Here is a 16,444-nt window from a genome sequence, read left to right on the forward strand (position 1 = left end):
AATTGGGAGATGAGGGAAAACCTCTCTGACAGGTGGGATTTAAGTTGAAATCTGAAAAACAAAGAAAAAACCCAAACCTGTTGCAGCTGAGTTGATTCCAACTCATAGCAACCCTACAGGACAAAGTAGAACTGCCCAGGGTTTCCAAGCAGCTGGTGGATTTGAACTGCTGACCTTTGGGTAAACAGCCAAGCTCTTAACCACCGTACCACCAGGCCTCCAGAAAAAACCAAGCCATGCCAAAATCTGAGGGGGAAGTATTCTGAATTCAGAGGTAACCACACAGGCAAAAGTCCTGAGATGAGACTGAATTTGATATATTCAAGGCAGAGCAGGGTAGCTGGGATCAGCGAGCAAGAGGTCATGAGGTGAGTTTAGATAGGTTCGAGGGCCAAGCAAGGCTGGGCCTTTTCAGCCAGGGTAGAGACTTTGGATTTTATTTTAAATTAGATGGAGGCCACTGGAGAGTAGCTGTGAGGGGGGGATGTGATCTGATTTGCATGTAAGTTCACCCTGGCAATTGTGTGAATAGATCCTAAGGGGGAGAAAGAGTGAGAAAGAAAAACCAGTTAGGAGAGGATGGCAGTGGTCTCGGTGACTGTGACAGGACATGGGCCAGGATGTTGTGCAGAATGGAAAGAGGTGGCCACGTCAGGACGACATTTTGGAAGAAACGTGGGGAGCAAGGAAGACACACGAGAATGACTTGAATTTTGGCAAAATCCCACACGCTCTACTATTTTTGGAGTAAATGCAATTTACAATGCAGTACGGATCCCTTTCCCTTGGAACACTTCAGCAAAGGCCAAACGTCTGTGAAATCTGAAGGAAACAAGGCCTGTTCTAACCCTGCCTAGACACACAGAACCTTCAAAAGGAGGATATTGATTACAAAGGGAGATTTTTACTCCACCCCCTCCCTGTCATCTGAAGTCTCATTGAAATTCTTTGCTTGTTTGAAAGGGCATGAGATCCGGCTTTAAGGAGTAATGAGTGGTGCTTAGCTTCATTGCATTGAACAAGGCTCTCGTTCTGATTAAGCGTTTCTTTAATTTGAGGCAGTTTATGGAAGGAAGATAAGAGTCCTGGTGCCGACAACTTAATCTTAGAGATTTGGCTTAAAAAATCGGAGCCAAGGGGTTTGTGTGTGTTGTTGCTGCTGGTAGTGGTGGTTTAGTGGTGGTGAGTTGGGGCAGGTACTACCAGGTCTAGAGAGCTGTCTCTCTCATTTCGTCATATGGGTTCAGTGTGGACTAGGTGTCCCAGAGTCCAAGGTCCCCCTATTCATACAGGGCAGCACTGAGTCAGTTGATATTCCCTTGGGATGAGGTTATCCAATAGCCCCTGAGAGCCACTGACAGGAATCAGAGCAGAATTGAACTCAGCCCCTTTATCATATCCCCTGCCTGTAACACACAAAGCATCCGATTTAAAAAAATAACTCCCGTAATTTCTTGATATTTTGGGGGCTAATAGCATTTATTTGTTTAACGTAAGCGTTTACAATACATCACAATTTATTCATTTTTAAAAACATACCCCACCCCACCCCCCCTCCCATGGAATTTAGCCTGAGACTCTTCTTGTCAGAGAAGACCTGGAGTGTGAGAATTTGGGAGGCCTATTTTAGGAGCAAGGAGCACTCCAGTTCCTGCCCCCATCCACCCACCCCCCCATTCAAATCAGTCCCCTTTCCAGTCTCAGGAGCACGGTGGAAGCTGCCAGAAGCCTGTGGCAGAACCAGTGAAGGGTGAAGGAACAACATTTCAGGCGCAGATGAGGTGGGATGGTTCTTCTCTGACAGCCGTCCGTGGATGTCTCCTCGGGGGACCATATGTCCCCGTGCCTGCTGCTGGCCAAATGGAATTCATGACTAGGAATATGTATCCTTGGGTTTTCCTCTCAGATCCTGCAGCTGTTTGGTGAGGGTTGGGGGAGGGAGGAGGAAATCATCTCTTTTGTGGGCTGAAATTACATTTTAACCATTGATCCTGGTCTTGCGATGTGGGCACCACCCAGGCATGCCCGCATTTCTCGCACGCACGCGCGCGCACGCAGACCCTGGCAGTAGCAGCCTGGACCTCTCCACGCCCGTGATACAGACAGAAAGCGCACTTTCCTTAAGCGCCATTTTCACAGAACCTGATCAAAGAGTCGAGGTTTGAAGCCAGGCGGCTTACTCCTTGGTAATAATAAAAATTAAGGGTTTCTTTTTTTTCATTATTTTTTAAGAGAGAGAGAGAGAGAGAGAAAAAAAAAAAAAGAGAACCCAACCTATTGCTGTTGAGCTGATTCATACTGATAGCGACCCTATAGGACAGAGTAGATGGCCCATAGGGTTTCCAAGGAGCGGCTGGTGGATTTGAACTGCCCACATTTTGGTTACAGCAGAGCTTTTAACCATTGCGTCACCAAAACCAAAACCATTGCCTTCCAGTCAATTCCGACTCATAGCCACCCTATAGGAAGGAAAGAACTGCCCACGTCCGGCTTCCAAGGATTGGGTGGATTCGAACTGCTTTTTGGTTAGCAGCAGAATTCTTAACCACTGCGCCACGAGGGATCATTAGAAAAGGGAAGGGAGGGGAGGGGTGGGGCGGGGGCGGGGGGGGGGGGGGAGACAATTTTATCTGGGAGCTGTGACTGCCACCTGGTGGATGACGTTGGCTGAGCAACGAAAAAGACGCCCTACTTTAAGATCAGACATTAATCTGTTCCTTCACCCTTCTGTTCAATTGTCTGTGTCTGTGAGAGGCTCTATCTAGGCGAGGAGAGAGACAACAGCACAGTGTGGCAGATGTTGTGATAGGGATGATCATGAGTAGGGGTAAAGGGTGTGGATGCTGGAACCACACTGCCTGGATTTGAACCTGCTGTGACCTTGGCTGAGCCACTTGACTTCTCCTGTGCCTCCACTTTTGCATCCATAAAAAAAAAATCCATAAGACGGGGCCAATAACAGTCACTACTTCATAGGATAACAGTACCTATCTATGCAGAAGACCCGGGTTCGATTCCTGACCAATGCACCTTGTGTGCGTACAGCCACCACCCATCTGTCAGTGGAGGTATGCGTGTTATTACAATGCTGAACAGCCTTCAGTGGAGCTTCCAGACCGAGACAGGCCTGGTGAAAGAAAGGCCTGGTGATCTCCTTCCAAAAATCAGTCAATCAAAGCTCACAATGAGACCTGCTGTGGGGAAGCTGGTGCCATTCCTTAGAAACCCAGTTAATGTCAGGTATGGTTTCTTTAGAAATGGCACCATGAGATGGGCTGGAGGATGGGAGAGGATTGTTCTTAAAGGGCAAGCCTCAACCACATAAAAACGGAAATTGCTTTTTCTCCATTAGAGCTTGGCCTCTATATTTACCATTGCTGTTCGGTGCTGCTAAGTCAGCTCCTGACTCATGTTGACCCCGTGCACAATGGGACAAAACGCTGCCCAGTCCTGCGGACCGTTGTGATCCATAGGGTTTTCACTGGCTGATTTTCAAAATTAGATTGCCAGGCCTTTCTTCCTAGTCTGTCTTAGTCTGGAAGCTCTACTGAAACCTGTTCAGTATCATATCAATGCAAGCCTCCACTGATAGCTGGGTGGTGGCTGTGCATGAGGGGCATTGGCCGGGAATCAAATCTGGGTCTCCTGCGAAGGCAAGAGGTCTACCACTGAACCATCACTGCCCCTACCCTATATAAAAAAAAAAAATAATAATTAATGTTTGTCTTCACTAGGTGACAGTAAAGAGAAACAGCTGTGGTGATAGGGACACCCAGCTGGTACTAGGACACTCACATTCACTCTCAATCTTGGGACTCGATTCCAACCACCACCCTCTCCAGCAGCGAGGACAGAGCAGAGAAGGCCACTGCCTGCCTACCAAAAATACCAAACCTGTTGCCGTCGAGTCGATTCTGACTCATAGCTACCCTATAGGACAGAGTGGAACTGCCCCATAGAGTTTCCAAGGAGCAACTGGTAGATTCAAACTACCAACCTTTTGGTTAACAGCCATGGCACTTAACCACTATGGCACCAGGGTTTCCACTGCCTGCCTAGTACATGCCAAAGGCATTGCTTGGGTTTACAAGACACAAGACTAAGTGGTAAGCCCTTCCTGGGGATAGGTAACATTTTCTGGGGGAGAAAGTGGGGTCTGAGGAAGCTGCATGTGAGGAGAGGAGTGGAAGTGGGAAGAGAGGACGGGTCAGGAATGGAGGGAATATGCTCTTTAAAAAGGTCTTGTGTGGAAGAGGTAGAAGAGACAGGCCTTGCGTGGTAGAAGAAATTTTTACCTTTTATTCCTCTATACCCATTGTTGTTAGTTGCCTTCTATACCTAACCTTTTATAATTTGTCTATTTGGTTATTTGTTCATTTATTCAACAAATGAATGTGGAATGCTTGTGTGTGGCAGGCACTTTTTTAGGTGCCTGGGTATATGCTGTGAGAAACAAAAAGGTCAAGGCCCTTGCTTTCTGTAGCAACTGTAGGGGGTGGAGGGAAGAGTGACACTCAATAAACAAGCAAACCACTAAATAAGAGAGGTCCTTTCAGATCATGTTAAAGACAATGTGTGAGGGAGGGACTGGGGATAGGGCTACTTTGGACAGCGGGATGCAGGATGGCTGCTCTCAGGAGTGGCCTTTGGGCTGAGACCTGAATGATGAGAAGGTGTGGCTGTATGAACTCCTTTCACCCACGAGGCTGTCCTGTCATCTTGCTGGTCTTCCTGTCAGTAGCCATCTATGCTGACTTGTAGTGGAGCACAGGGAAAGCTCCAGGTGACAGGTACAGTGAGACTGAGCTCTGTGATTGCTCCACATGGGTATGACAGAACAGGTGCGTGGGGCCCAGTAACTTTGATCTTGATTCCCTACATTTCCCCCACCCTCGTTCTTCTGGCAGAATAGTGGTTAAGAGCTACAGCTGCTAACCAAAAGGTCAGCAGTTCAAATCCATCAGGAGCTCCTTGGAAGCCATATGGCGCAGTTCCACTCTGTTGGAATCGACTCAATGGCACCGGGTTTACCAGGGTTCTGCTGGATAGGGAGAATTAGTTTATATTAGACTTGTTGTCTCTCCTGCTAAGATAAGCTAGAACACTGGATTAAGAAGAAGAAGAAAAAAAATCTGTCTAAAAGAATTAGAGAGCTACCAAGGTGCTAAGACCTTGAGAAGCCAAGATCCGAGGGAGAAGAAAAGCACTGAGGTGACTCACCCTTCAGCATAGCTTTCCCCCACTAGGCTGAGAAGTTGAGTGGAGCATTAGGCGGTGTCATGGGGCTTACGGAACAAAAACTGGAGTTCAGGGTCAGCCAAGGAGGGCCCTAGTAAACACCTAGCCTTTGAGTTGAGACATGTGAAGATCTATATGCTAAGGAGTAAGACCAAACAAGATATACGCTAGCCTTTACAAAGACCAGAAACCCTGGTGGCGTACTGGTTAAGAGCTACAGCTGCTAACCAAAAAGTCCCCAGTTCCAATCCACCAGGTGCTCCTTGAAAACCCTATGGGGCAGTTCTACTCTGTCCTATAGGGCCACTATGAGTTGGAATCGACTCAATGGCAATGGTTTTTTAAAAAATTTTTTATTTTATTTTTAGAAAGACTGAAGCTCAGCTATAAATTAGCTCAATCCAGATAGGATTAACTGCCTGCCAAAAAGAAAGTAAATTCTCTCCGGAGAAAGACATTGTCATTCAGAGTCTTAAACAAGCCCTAGGATTTTTATTACATAATATCTTAGATTCAATAGAAAATTCCCCAGCACACCAGGATTCAAAATCAAGTGACCAAAAAACAAGACAAATATAAGATTTTGCAGTTATCATAAAAGGATTTAAAATAATACTGATTAATATGTTCTAGAAAATATTCTGAAGAAGAAAATTCAGCAGAATGGAACTGGAAATTACAGAAATGAAAAACATAATAACTAAAATTAAGAACTTAATAAAAAAAACTTAACATAAGCGTTTAATAGCAGGTTAGGTAGCACTGGAGAGAGGACTAGTGAATTGGTATACAGATCAGTAGAAAATAACCAGAGAGAAGCGTCAAGAGAATTGAGGATGGGAACTACAGAAAACAGGATAAAAGATACATGGAGCAGAGTAAAACAATTTAATATGTGTGTAGTGGAGTCTCAGAAAAGAAGAGAAAGAATGGAGCAGAAACAATAGGTGAAGAAATAATGGCCGAAAATGTACCAAAACGGAAAAATGATATTGTCATACATTTAAGAAGTACTATGAAGTCCAAGGAGCCCTGGTGGTGTAGTGGTTAAGAGCCTGGCTGCTAACCAAAAAGTCGGCAATTCAAATCCATCAGCCACTCCTTGGAAACCCTATGGGGCAGTTTCTACTCTGTCCTATAGGGTTGCTATGAGTTGGAATTAACTCAACGGCAACAGGTATGAAGTCTGAGCAGAATAGAATCAAACAATATCATGCCTAGGCATATCACAAAAAGAAAATATGAAAAACAAAGGAAAAAAGATACATTGCTTTCAAAGGAGTAGTAATATGACTGACAACTGAGTTCTCAAAAATATATCAGAAACATTCAGCCAAAGATTGGACAGGCCCATAAAACAAAATGAGACTGAAGGGGCACACCACCGCTGGGGCAAGGACTAGAAGGCAGGAGGGGACAGGAAAGCTGGTAAAAAGGAACTCAAGGTTGAGAGGGGAGAGTGTTGACACGTTGAGGGGTTGTTAACCAATGTTATAAAATAATATGTGTACTGTTTAATGAGAAACTACTTTGTTCTGTAAATCTTCATCTAAAGTACAATAAAAAAAGTTAGAAAAAAATATCGGAAACAAAAAGACAATAGAATATATTCAAAGGCTGGAAGAAAATAAATGGCAACCTTGAATTCTATATCTAGCAAAAATATTCTTTAAAAATACAGTTTTTAAAAAATTAAACAAAAACTAAGAGAATTCACCAGCAGTTTAACCACACTAAAGTTGAAAGTAATGGCTGTTCTTCTGATAGAGGGAAAACGATCCCATTTAGAAGTATGAATATGCTGGAATGAATTAAAAAAAAAATGCAAAAAACAGAAAGAGTAAGTATGTCAGTAAATCTAAATGAATAATGACTGTATAAAATAATAATATTAATGTTTCATGGTGCTTAAAATACAGAATTATAAAAAAGTCTATATGCCAATATTTTATAATTCTATATTATAGACTTGAAGACTAACATGCACCTGACTCAAGCCATGGTGTTTTCAATCACCTCCAATGTATGTGAAAGCTGGACAATGAATAAAGTCTATATGCCAATTACAACACATACCACAAACACACGGGTACAGGAAAGTTGAAAGTAAAAGAATGAAAAAGATATACCATAACACACAAAGGAATATCTGACAAGAAACAACATTAAGATAAACAATTCCTAAACATAAAAGAGTAAACCTACCAGAAGATAATAACAATTCAAAGTATGTAAGCACCTAAAAACATTTAAGGACGTAAAAAGCAAGAATTGACAGGACTAAAAGAAGGAACAAACAATATCACAGCCATAGTGGGAGATTTTTAGAACAGATCAATCTCATTTAAAGTGATAGTAAACAAAAACTAAGAGAATTCATCAGCAGTTTAACCACACTAAAGTTAAAAGTAATGGCTGTTCTTCTGATAGAGGGAAAACAAAACAAAACCAATAAGGATACAGAAAACCTAGAAAAGGCATGTCACAAATTTGAGCTAATTTGCATATTAGAACACTGGACACAAGAACTACAGAATATACATACTTTTCAAATGCACAGACATTTGCCAAAATAGACCACATGTTGGGTGTTCAAGCAAATCTCAAAAAATTTCAACGAACTGAAGTTATTCAGAGTATGTTCACTGAACACTATGAAATTAAGTTAAAAATTCATAATAAAAAACTAGAAAGCTCACAAATGTTTGGAAATTAAGCAATACACTTATATGTAATCCATAGGTCTAATAAAAATTATAATTAAAATCAGAAAATATTTTGAACTGAATGATAATGAAAATATGACAAATTAAATTTGTGGGATGCAGCTAAAGCTATGCTCAGAGGAAAATGTATAGCTTTACATGCATATACTAGAAAAAAAGAAAGGTTTAAAATCAGTGATCTAAGATCCATCTCAAAACATTATAAAAAGAATTAGAAAACAATTGAGGAAATCAACAAAGCCAAAATTGAGTCTTTGAAAAGATTAATAAAATTGATAACCTCCTGCTGAAACTGAATCAGAAAAAAAGGACATGCATAAATTATTAATATCAGGAGTGAAAAAAGGAATATCACAACAGGTCTTACAGACATTAAGAAGATAATAAAAGCATATTTGAACAATTTTTGCCACTGAATTTTAAAATATAAAGGGAATGGACAGATTCCTAGAAAACACAACTTACTGAAGCTGACCCCAAAAGAAATAAAAAATCCAAATAATCCTATGACTACTAAAAATTTTCTCAAAAAGAAAACTCCATTCCTAGATGTCTTCATCAGTGAATTCTACCAAATAAACAAGGAAGAAATTGTAGGCCATTTTCTCTCATAAACATAGATGTAAAATTCCTAAATAAAACATTAACAAATCAAATCCAGAGATATATACCATATACGTCATAAGCAAGTAAAACTTATCCAGAATGCCGGGTTGGTTTACTATTAGAAGTCAATCAATGTAATTCATTGCATTTATAGAATAAATAGATAAAATCATATAGGCATCTCAATAGATACAGTAAAAGCACTGGATAAAATTTAACACCCACTGATTATTAAAAACTCTTGGCAAAATAAGAATAGAAAGGAAATTCTTTAATCTGATGAAGGAAATGACAAAAAACAAACCTACAGCAAACATTATACTTAATCGTGATATATTGAAACTTTCGTTTGAGGTCAGAAGCAAGACAAGGATGTTCACTATCATCATTTGTATTCAACATTGTTTTGGAGGCATTAGCCAAAGAAAACTGGATATCCATATGGAAAAAAATAATCAATTTTGACACCTTACATCAAACCATTCATTAAAATCAATTCCAGGTGGACTGAAGATTTAAATAGGAAAATAAAACAATAAAAGTTTAAGAAGATAACAGAATATCTTGGAATAGGCAAAGATTTATTAAACCAACACAAAAAAAGTGTAATTCTAGAGAAAAAAGATTGATCTATTTATAAAACACTTATCTAACGAGACTTCATTGAGAGGGTAAAAGGGTGAACTACAGGTGAAAGAAATTTGTAATACATACAACTGACAAATGACTGACATACAGAATATATAAAGAACTCCTCTTAATGAATTAGAAAAAGATGAGACCCCATAATTAGATAAGAGGTTTAAACACAAAAGAGGATATTCAAATGGCCATTGAGTTCAACTTCATTAGTCATCAGGAAGATGCAAATTACAATAAAAATGCACATCCATCAGAATAGCTAAAGTGGAGACTGACAATGCTAAGTTATGGTGAACAGGTAGAGTAACTGGAATTCTCATACTTCTGTGGTGGGGGTATAAATTGGTACAACCACTTTGGATACCTGTTTGTCAGTAGCTACTAAAGCTGAAGTTGTCAAGGATTTCATTTTAACTAGGATCCACAATCAACACCCAGGGAAGCAGCAGTCACGAAATCAAACAAGCGTTATGCAGATGACACAATCTTCCTTGCTGAAAGTGAAGAGGACTTGAAGCACTTATTGATGGAGATCAAAGACCACAGCCTTCAGTAGGGATTACACCTCAACAAAGAGAACAAAAATCCTCATAATGGGACCAATAAGCAACATCATGATAAACAGGGAAAAGACTGACGTTGTCAAGGATTTCATTTTACTTGGATCCACAATCAACACCCATGGAAGCAGCAGCCATGGAAGCAGCAGTCAGGAAATGAAAAGACGTGTTGCATTGGGCAAACCTGCTGCAAAAGACCTCCTTAAAATGTTGAAAAGCAAAGATGTCACCTTGAAGACTAATATGCGCCTGACCCAAGCCATGATGTTTTCAGTCACCTCCAATGCACGTGAAAGCTGGACGATGAATAAACAAGACTGAAGAATTGACACCTTTGAACGGCACTGTTGGGGAAGAATATTGAATATGGACTGCCAAGGAAACCCTGGTGAAGTAGTGGTTAAGTGCCACGGTTGCTAACCAAAGGGTCAGCAGTTTGAATCTGCCAGGTGCTCCTTGGAAACTCTATGGGGCAGTTCTACTCTATCCTATAGGGTCACTATGAGTTGGAATCGACTCGATGGCACTGGGTTTCTGGGATGGACTGCCAAAAGAATGAACAAATTTGTCTTGGAAGAAGTACAGCCAGAATGCTCCTTAGAAGCAAAGGTGGCAAGACTACATCTCATATATTTTGGACATGTTGTCAGAAGGGATCAGTCCCTGGAGAAGGACATCATGCTTGGTAGAGAGTCAGTGAAAAAGAGGAAGACCATAAACAAGATGGATTGACACAGTGGCTTCAACAGTGGGTTTAAGCATAAAAATTGTGAGGATGGCACAAGACTGCGCAGGGTTTCGTTCTGTTCCACATAGGGATCGTTATAAGTTGGAACAAACTAGATGGCACCTAACAACAACAGAACCCTCTGCAGCAATGGATTCTTTCTATCTTCTTCCAGAAGCCCCCAACTTCACCCTGCTGACACTCCAAAACCAAAATCAAACCCATTGCCTTTCAGTCGGATTTCGACTCTGACACTCCAAACCAAAACAAACAAACAAAAAACCCGTTGCCATAGTCAACTGGGACTCATAGCGACCCTCCAGGCCCGTCAGATCCATGGCTAGTGCCACACCTAACCACAGGGAGGTGCACCCCAGTGACCTGGGTCCTTTCTCCGCCCTCTCCTTCAGCTCTTTTCCTTGGAGGGGTCTGCCCCCTCAAGATCTGCTCCCCCTCAAGTGATCTGGTGCCCAAATCCTCATTCCACTTTGGTAAAGAGTGGTCCGTCACCCCCCTCAGACGAGTAACCTCCTGCTCTCCCTTTTCCTCCTAGCTCCTCCCTGCAGAGTGGTGCACTCCCGACTCCCCTCCTACCTCCCTGCCCCTCCACACAGCCCCAGGATGACCTGGCCTCCTGGACCTCCTCACTCGCCCACTTCCTCACCCCCTCCCGCACGGCAGTCCGGCCCCCACTTCGCTCCGCCCCGCCCCCCGTGGGCCTCCCGCTCGCGGCCCCTCCCCCACCCGCGTTCTCGTCGCGCCCGGCGGGGACCTGAGGGCACGCCCGCAGCAGTTGGGGGAGAGGCTGCGATGTCGGCAGGACGAGAGCGGGAGCTGGGCCTGGCCCGCTTCGTCTATGTGACCCGCTTCGGCTCGCACCAGTGTGGCGGCGTCCTGCAGCTGGGCGGCCGCCGGGCGCGGGGCCGTGGGTGCCCCGGGCTCGGGGCCGGCTGCAGCCAGGAGGAGCCGCGGGCGGCGGAGGCGGGAGCCCCGGGCGGCGGGGAGCTGAGCTCCGTCGCGGAGCTGCCCCCTGGCGCGGGTCCCTGGGCTCCCGCGGCCGCCGCCGCGGCCTCAGCCTCTCCGCAGCAGAGGGCGTCGAGGGCGCAGAGCGGCTCCAGGCCGGCGGCGCGTGCAGGTGGTGCGGCGGGATAGGACGCTCGGGATGGGTGGTGGAGACCGATGCCCGGAACCTCCCCCCACAGTCAGGCGGGATTCCTGTCAGCCAGACTGCCTTCGCGTCAGTCAGCCTTTCAGCCCTCCAGTCCGGCCTTCCTGTTGGCGTTCCCTGCGTCAGCCATCTTGCTTGGTGTCGTGCCGCTGGAGGCAACCTTCCTGTCAGTCAGCTACTAGGCCTTGCCGAGCCTCCCTTTCAGCCTTCCTTCCCGCTCTCACTTGGCCTCCCTGTCAGCCTCCCAGACTTCTTGCCAGTTAGCCAGTTTTTCAGCTTCAGCAGGCCTCATTTCAGCTAAAACCGTCCTGCCAGCCGTCCACCCGACCTGGCAGTGAGTGGGTCGCAAAGACCACCAGCTAGCCTTCTAGTCATCCAGTCAACCTGCCTTCCTGTTAGGCTGCCAGCCAGGCTTAGCTCTCTGTCAGTCTAAGTTCTAGACCATGTGCCAAGGGTGGAAAGATAAGCTCTTGAATTCATTTCAGGCTGTGTGCCCTGGGAAAGGATTGCTGTAGTGGAAATGAAGGTCATTTGAGATAAGGAACAGATCTGAGAGGTCAGTGGATGGAGCCATTTAAGACCCCCCGTCCAGCATGATGGGGGCCTTAGCATGGAGAAGATTGTGAGCCAGATGCTAAAGCCTCCATGATTGTGGGCTAATGACTAGGGTTCAGGGGTTGATTATAATGAACAAGAGTAGAGAGTGGGGAAAGAGGTCCCTGGGTGGTGCAAATGATTAAGTGTTCAGCTACTAACTGAAAGGTTGGGGGTTTGAATCTACCCAGAGGTGCCTTGAAAGAAAGGCCTGGTGATCTATTTTTGAAAAATCAGCCATTGGAAAACCTGTGGAGCATAGTTCTACTCTGAAACACGTGAGGTCACCATGAGTAGGAACCCACACAACAGTGACAATGGCTTTTTAGAGAGTGGAGTGCTGGATGGCTAGTACTTTTATAGAGCAGGGATTTGTACAAAGTACAAGAGTCCTGAGAGCACTGATCAGAAGTTGAAGAGTGCAGAGGAAGCTGACACTACCACCAGAGAGATACTGTGGGATTGAGTCAAGAACAAAAAATAGGATTTGTCAGGGGAAGGGTATTCTAAATATAGAAAATGTGTGAAAGTCACAAACTTCAGATGGGGCCGTTGGGAAGAAGTGAGGCATTGAAGACTTTGGTGTCTTCACATTTCTTGCCAAGAAGTTTCCCTCATCCTAAGAGGATGAAGCAGCATCATTGTTATTTTTTTATTTTAAATTTTGACTTATTTTACACTTATAGAAGGGAAGTTATAAAAATAATACAGGGAGTTTCTTTATATTCCTCATCTTACTTCCTTTAATGTTAACAACTTACATAACCATCCTACAATTATTAAAAGCAGGAAATTAACATTGCTACAGTATTATTAACAAAACCATAAATCTTACTTGATTTTCACCAGTTTTTCCAGTAATGTCCTTTTTCTATTCCTGGATCCTATCCAGGATCCCACATTGTATTTTGTTGTTATTTCTCCTTAGCTTCCTCCAGTCTGTAACAGTTTCTCAGTCTTTCTTTGAAACTTTTGAAGAGTCTGATCAGTTATTTTGTAGTATGTACTTCAATTTGAGTTTGTCTGATTTCTCATAATTGGAATGAAGTTTTGCAGTTTTAGCAAGAATACCACGAAAAGGTACCTTTCTCAGTGTATCATATCAAGGGGTTTAGGATATCGATATATCTTACTGATGATGTGAACCTTATAGTTTGGTTAAGTTTGGTGTCTGCTTGGGTTCTTCACTGAAAAGTTAATATGCAAATCATTTTAGTTCCAAATTTTAGTATTTATCTGACTCCATAAAATAGCTTGTTGGTGTGTTCATTGAAATTCACTGAATTTTAAAATTAACTTAAGGGGCACTAACGTCTTTAAATTGTTGATTCACCCTATCTATGAATACCAGAAAAGCCTAAACCTGTTGCTGTTGTGTAGACTTCGACTCATGGCAACCCCAGTTCTACTCAGAACTGTGAGATACAGGGTTTTCTTGACTGTAATCTTTACCGAAGCAGATTGCCAGGCCTTTTTTTTCTGTGGCCACAAATTGTTTGTGTTACTCAGATACCTTTATCTAAGAATTGAGGATGTCTTTCCATTTGTTCAGTCTGCTTTGTGTCTTTCAGAAATGTTTTAAATTCAAAAATTTACCTCGTATAGGTTTTTCATATTTCTTGATAAATTTATTTCCAGGTATTTAATCTTCTGTGCTGTTGTAAATGGGATTTCCTCTTCCATTATGTTCTCTAAATGCTTACTGTTGGTATATATGAAGACTATTGATTTTCAAAAAGATCAACTTTATTGAGGATTAATTTGCATACATTTTGATGAGGTTTGACTAATTTATATACCCTAGTAATTACCACCACATTAAAATATAGAACATTTCTATCACCCCAAAAAGTCCTGCGTCCCTTTTGAGGGTCCATCCCTCCTCCTTTGCTATTTTTTATAACTGCTTTGTTGAGATATAATTCACAATCCATACAGTTTGTTCATTTAAAGTACACAATTCAGTGGCTTTTAGTATATTCACAGAGTTGTGCAATAATCACCACAGTCAATTTAGAACATTTTCATCACCCCAAAAGGAAACCCCATATCCATTACAGCCACTCTGTTCCCCTCATTACAACTCCCATTTCAGCCTGAAGAAGCCACTAATCTACTTTTTGCCTCTATACATTTTCATATTCTGGACATTTCGTATAAATGAAACCATACAATATGTGGTATTTTTGTGACCGGGAATTTTTTTTTTGCTAGTTAATTAATTTTATTGCATTACGCTCATACAATATGCGGTCTTTTGTGACTGGCTTCTTTCACTTAGCCTATTTTGTATGTTAATTAAAAAATGTTAAAATTTTAGATCCTGTTAATTCACTGAATTCTTCTATTGTTACAGTTAGTTTTATCATTGATTCTCATGATTTTCCAGGTATCCTATTTATTACATCATTTGCAAATAATAGTTTTTATTTCATCTTTACCCATTCTTATGCCTCCAATTGATTTATTTTGGCTAATTGCATTGGCTAGTACCTTGAGTACAATGTCGACTAGTTGTGGAGATATTGGGCATCCTTGCCTTGTTCCTGATCTTAGTGGAAGTGCTCCTAGTGTTACTGGCTTTTGGAGTAAGGCTTATATATATACTTAAAATACTAAGAATGTATTTCTCAATTTTTATTTTATTCAATGTTTTTATCACAAATGGATGTTGAATTTTGTCAAAGGCTTTCTCAGCTCTCCAGAGACAATAATATTTTTTCTTAGATTTATTGATACGGTGTGTGATATAAGTGGATTTCCTAATACTGAACCAACCTTGCATTTCTGGAATAAATCCCTCTTGATTATGGTGTAGGATTTTCTTAAGATAGTGTTGGATTCTGTTTGCTAATCATTTGTTTAGAATTTTTGCATCAGTATTCATAAGAGGGAAACCTTGGTGGCTTAGTGGTTAAATACTATGGCTGCTAACCAAGAGGTCGACAGTTGGAATCTGCCAGGCACTCCTTGGAAACTATGGGGCAGTTCTACTCTGTCCGATAGGGTCACTATGAGTCGGAATCAACTCGACGGCAAAGGGTTTGATATTCATAAAAGAAATTGGTCTTAAATTTTTCTTTGTTCTTCTTTATCTGGTTTAAGTATCAATGTTATATTTACTTCATTAAAAGGAGTTAGGAACTTTTTCGTCCTTTTCAATAATCTGGAATAATTTATAGGACATTTGGGACTATCTGCTCTTTAAAGGTTTGGTAAATTTCTTCTGTGACACCATCTGAGCCTAGTGCTTTTTGTCGGACAGTCTTTAGTAATTTTCTCTCTGTATCCTATGGAAATTGGTTTCTTTAAGTTTTCTAATTTTAGTGGGTCAGTTTTGATCATCTGTATTTTCCTAGGAAATTATACGTTTCATATGTTGTTGTTTTAGGTGCTGTTGAGTCAATTCCGACTCATCGCGACTCTGTGCACAACAGAACGAAACACTGCCCGGTCCTGTACCATCCTTACAATCGTTGTTATGCTGGATCCCATTGTTGCAGCCACTGTGTCAATCCATCTCATTGAGAGTCTTCCTCTTTTCCGCTGACCCTGTACTGTGCCAAGCATGATGTCCTTCTCCAGGGATTGATCCCACCTGACTACATGTCCAAAGTATGTAAGTTGCAGTCTCGTCATACTTGCCTCTAAGGAGCATACTGGCTGCACTTCTTCCAAGACAGATTTGTTTGTTCTTTTGGCAGTCCATGGTATATTTAATATTCTTCGCCAACACCACAATTCAAAGGCATCAACTCTTCTTCGGTCTTCCGTATTCATTGTCCAGCTTTCACATGCATATGACATGATTGAAAATACCATGGCTTGGGTCAGGCGCACCTTAGTCTTCAGGGTGACATCTTTGCTCTTCAACACGTCAAACAGGTCCTTTGCAGCAGATTTACCCAATGCAATGCGTCTTTTGATTTCTTGACTGCTGCTTCCATGGGTGTTGATTTTGGATCCAAGTATAATGAAATCCTTGACAACTTCAATCTTTTCTCCGTTTATCATGATGTTGCTCACTGGTCCAGTTGTGGGGATTTTTGTTTTCTTTATGTTGAGGTGCAATCCATACTGAAGGGTGTGGTCTTTGATCTTCATTAGTAAGTGCCTCAGGTCCTCATCACTTTCAGCAAGCAAGGTTGTGTCATCTGCATAACGCAGGTTAATGAGTCTTCCT

General features: G+C 42.2%; 1 protein-coding gene across 2 annotated transcripts in view; it reads left to right on the forward strand.

Annotated features, from left to right (window-relative positions):
• Positions 1-11,267: 11,267 nt before the first annotated feature.
• The window catches only part of C2H5orf47 (chromosome 2 C5orf47 homolog), a 62,725-nt gene continuing 57,548 nt past the window's right edge, over positions 11,268-16,444 (forward strand). For both annotated transcript variants that reach the window (XM_049874347.1, XM_049874346.1), the window contains exon 1: positions 11,268-11,634. In XM_049874347.1, coding sequence (XP_049730304.1) covers positions 11,310-11,634 — 325 coding nt within the window. In that variant the 5' untranslated portion in view covers positions 11,268-11,309. The remainder of the gene's footprint in view (positions 11,635-16,444) is intronic.

The sequence above is a fragment of the Elephas maximus genome, chromosome 2, assembly GCF_024166365.1.
Source record: "Elephas maximus indicus isolate mEleMax1 chromosome 2, mEleMax1 primary haplotype, whole genome shotgun sequence".
Taxonomy (NCBI): domain Eukaryota; kingdom Metazoa; phylum Chordata; class Mammalia; order Proboscidea; family Elephantidae; genus Elephas; species Elephas maximus.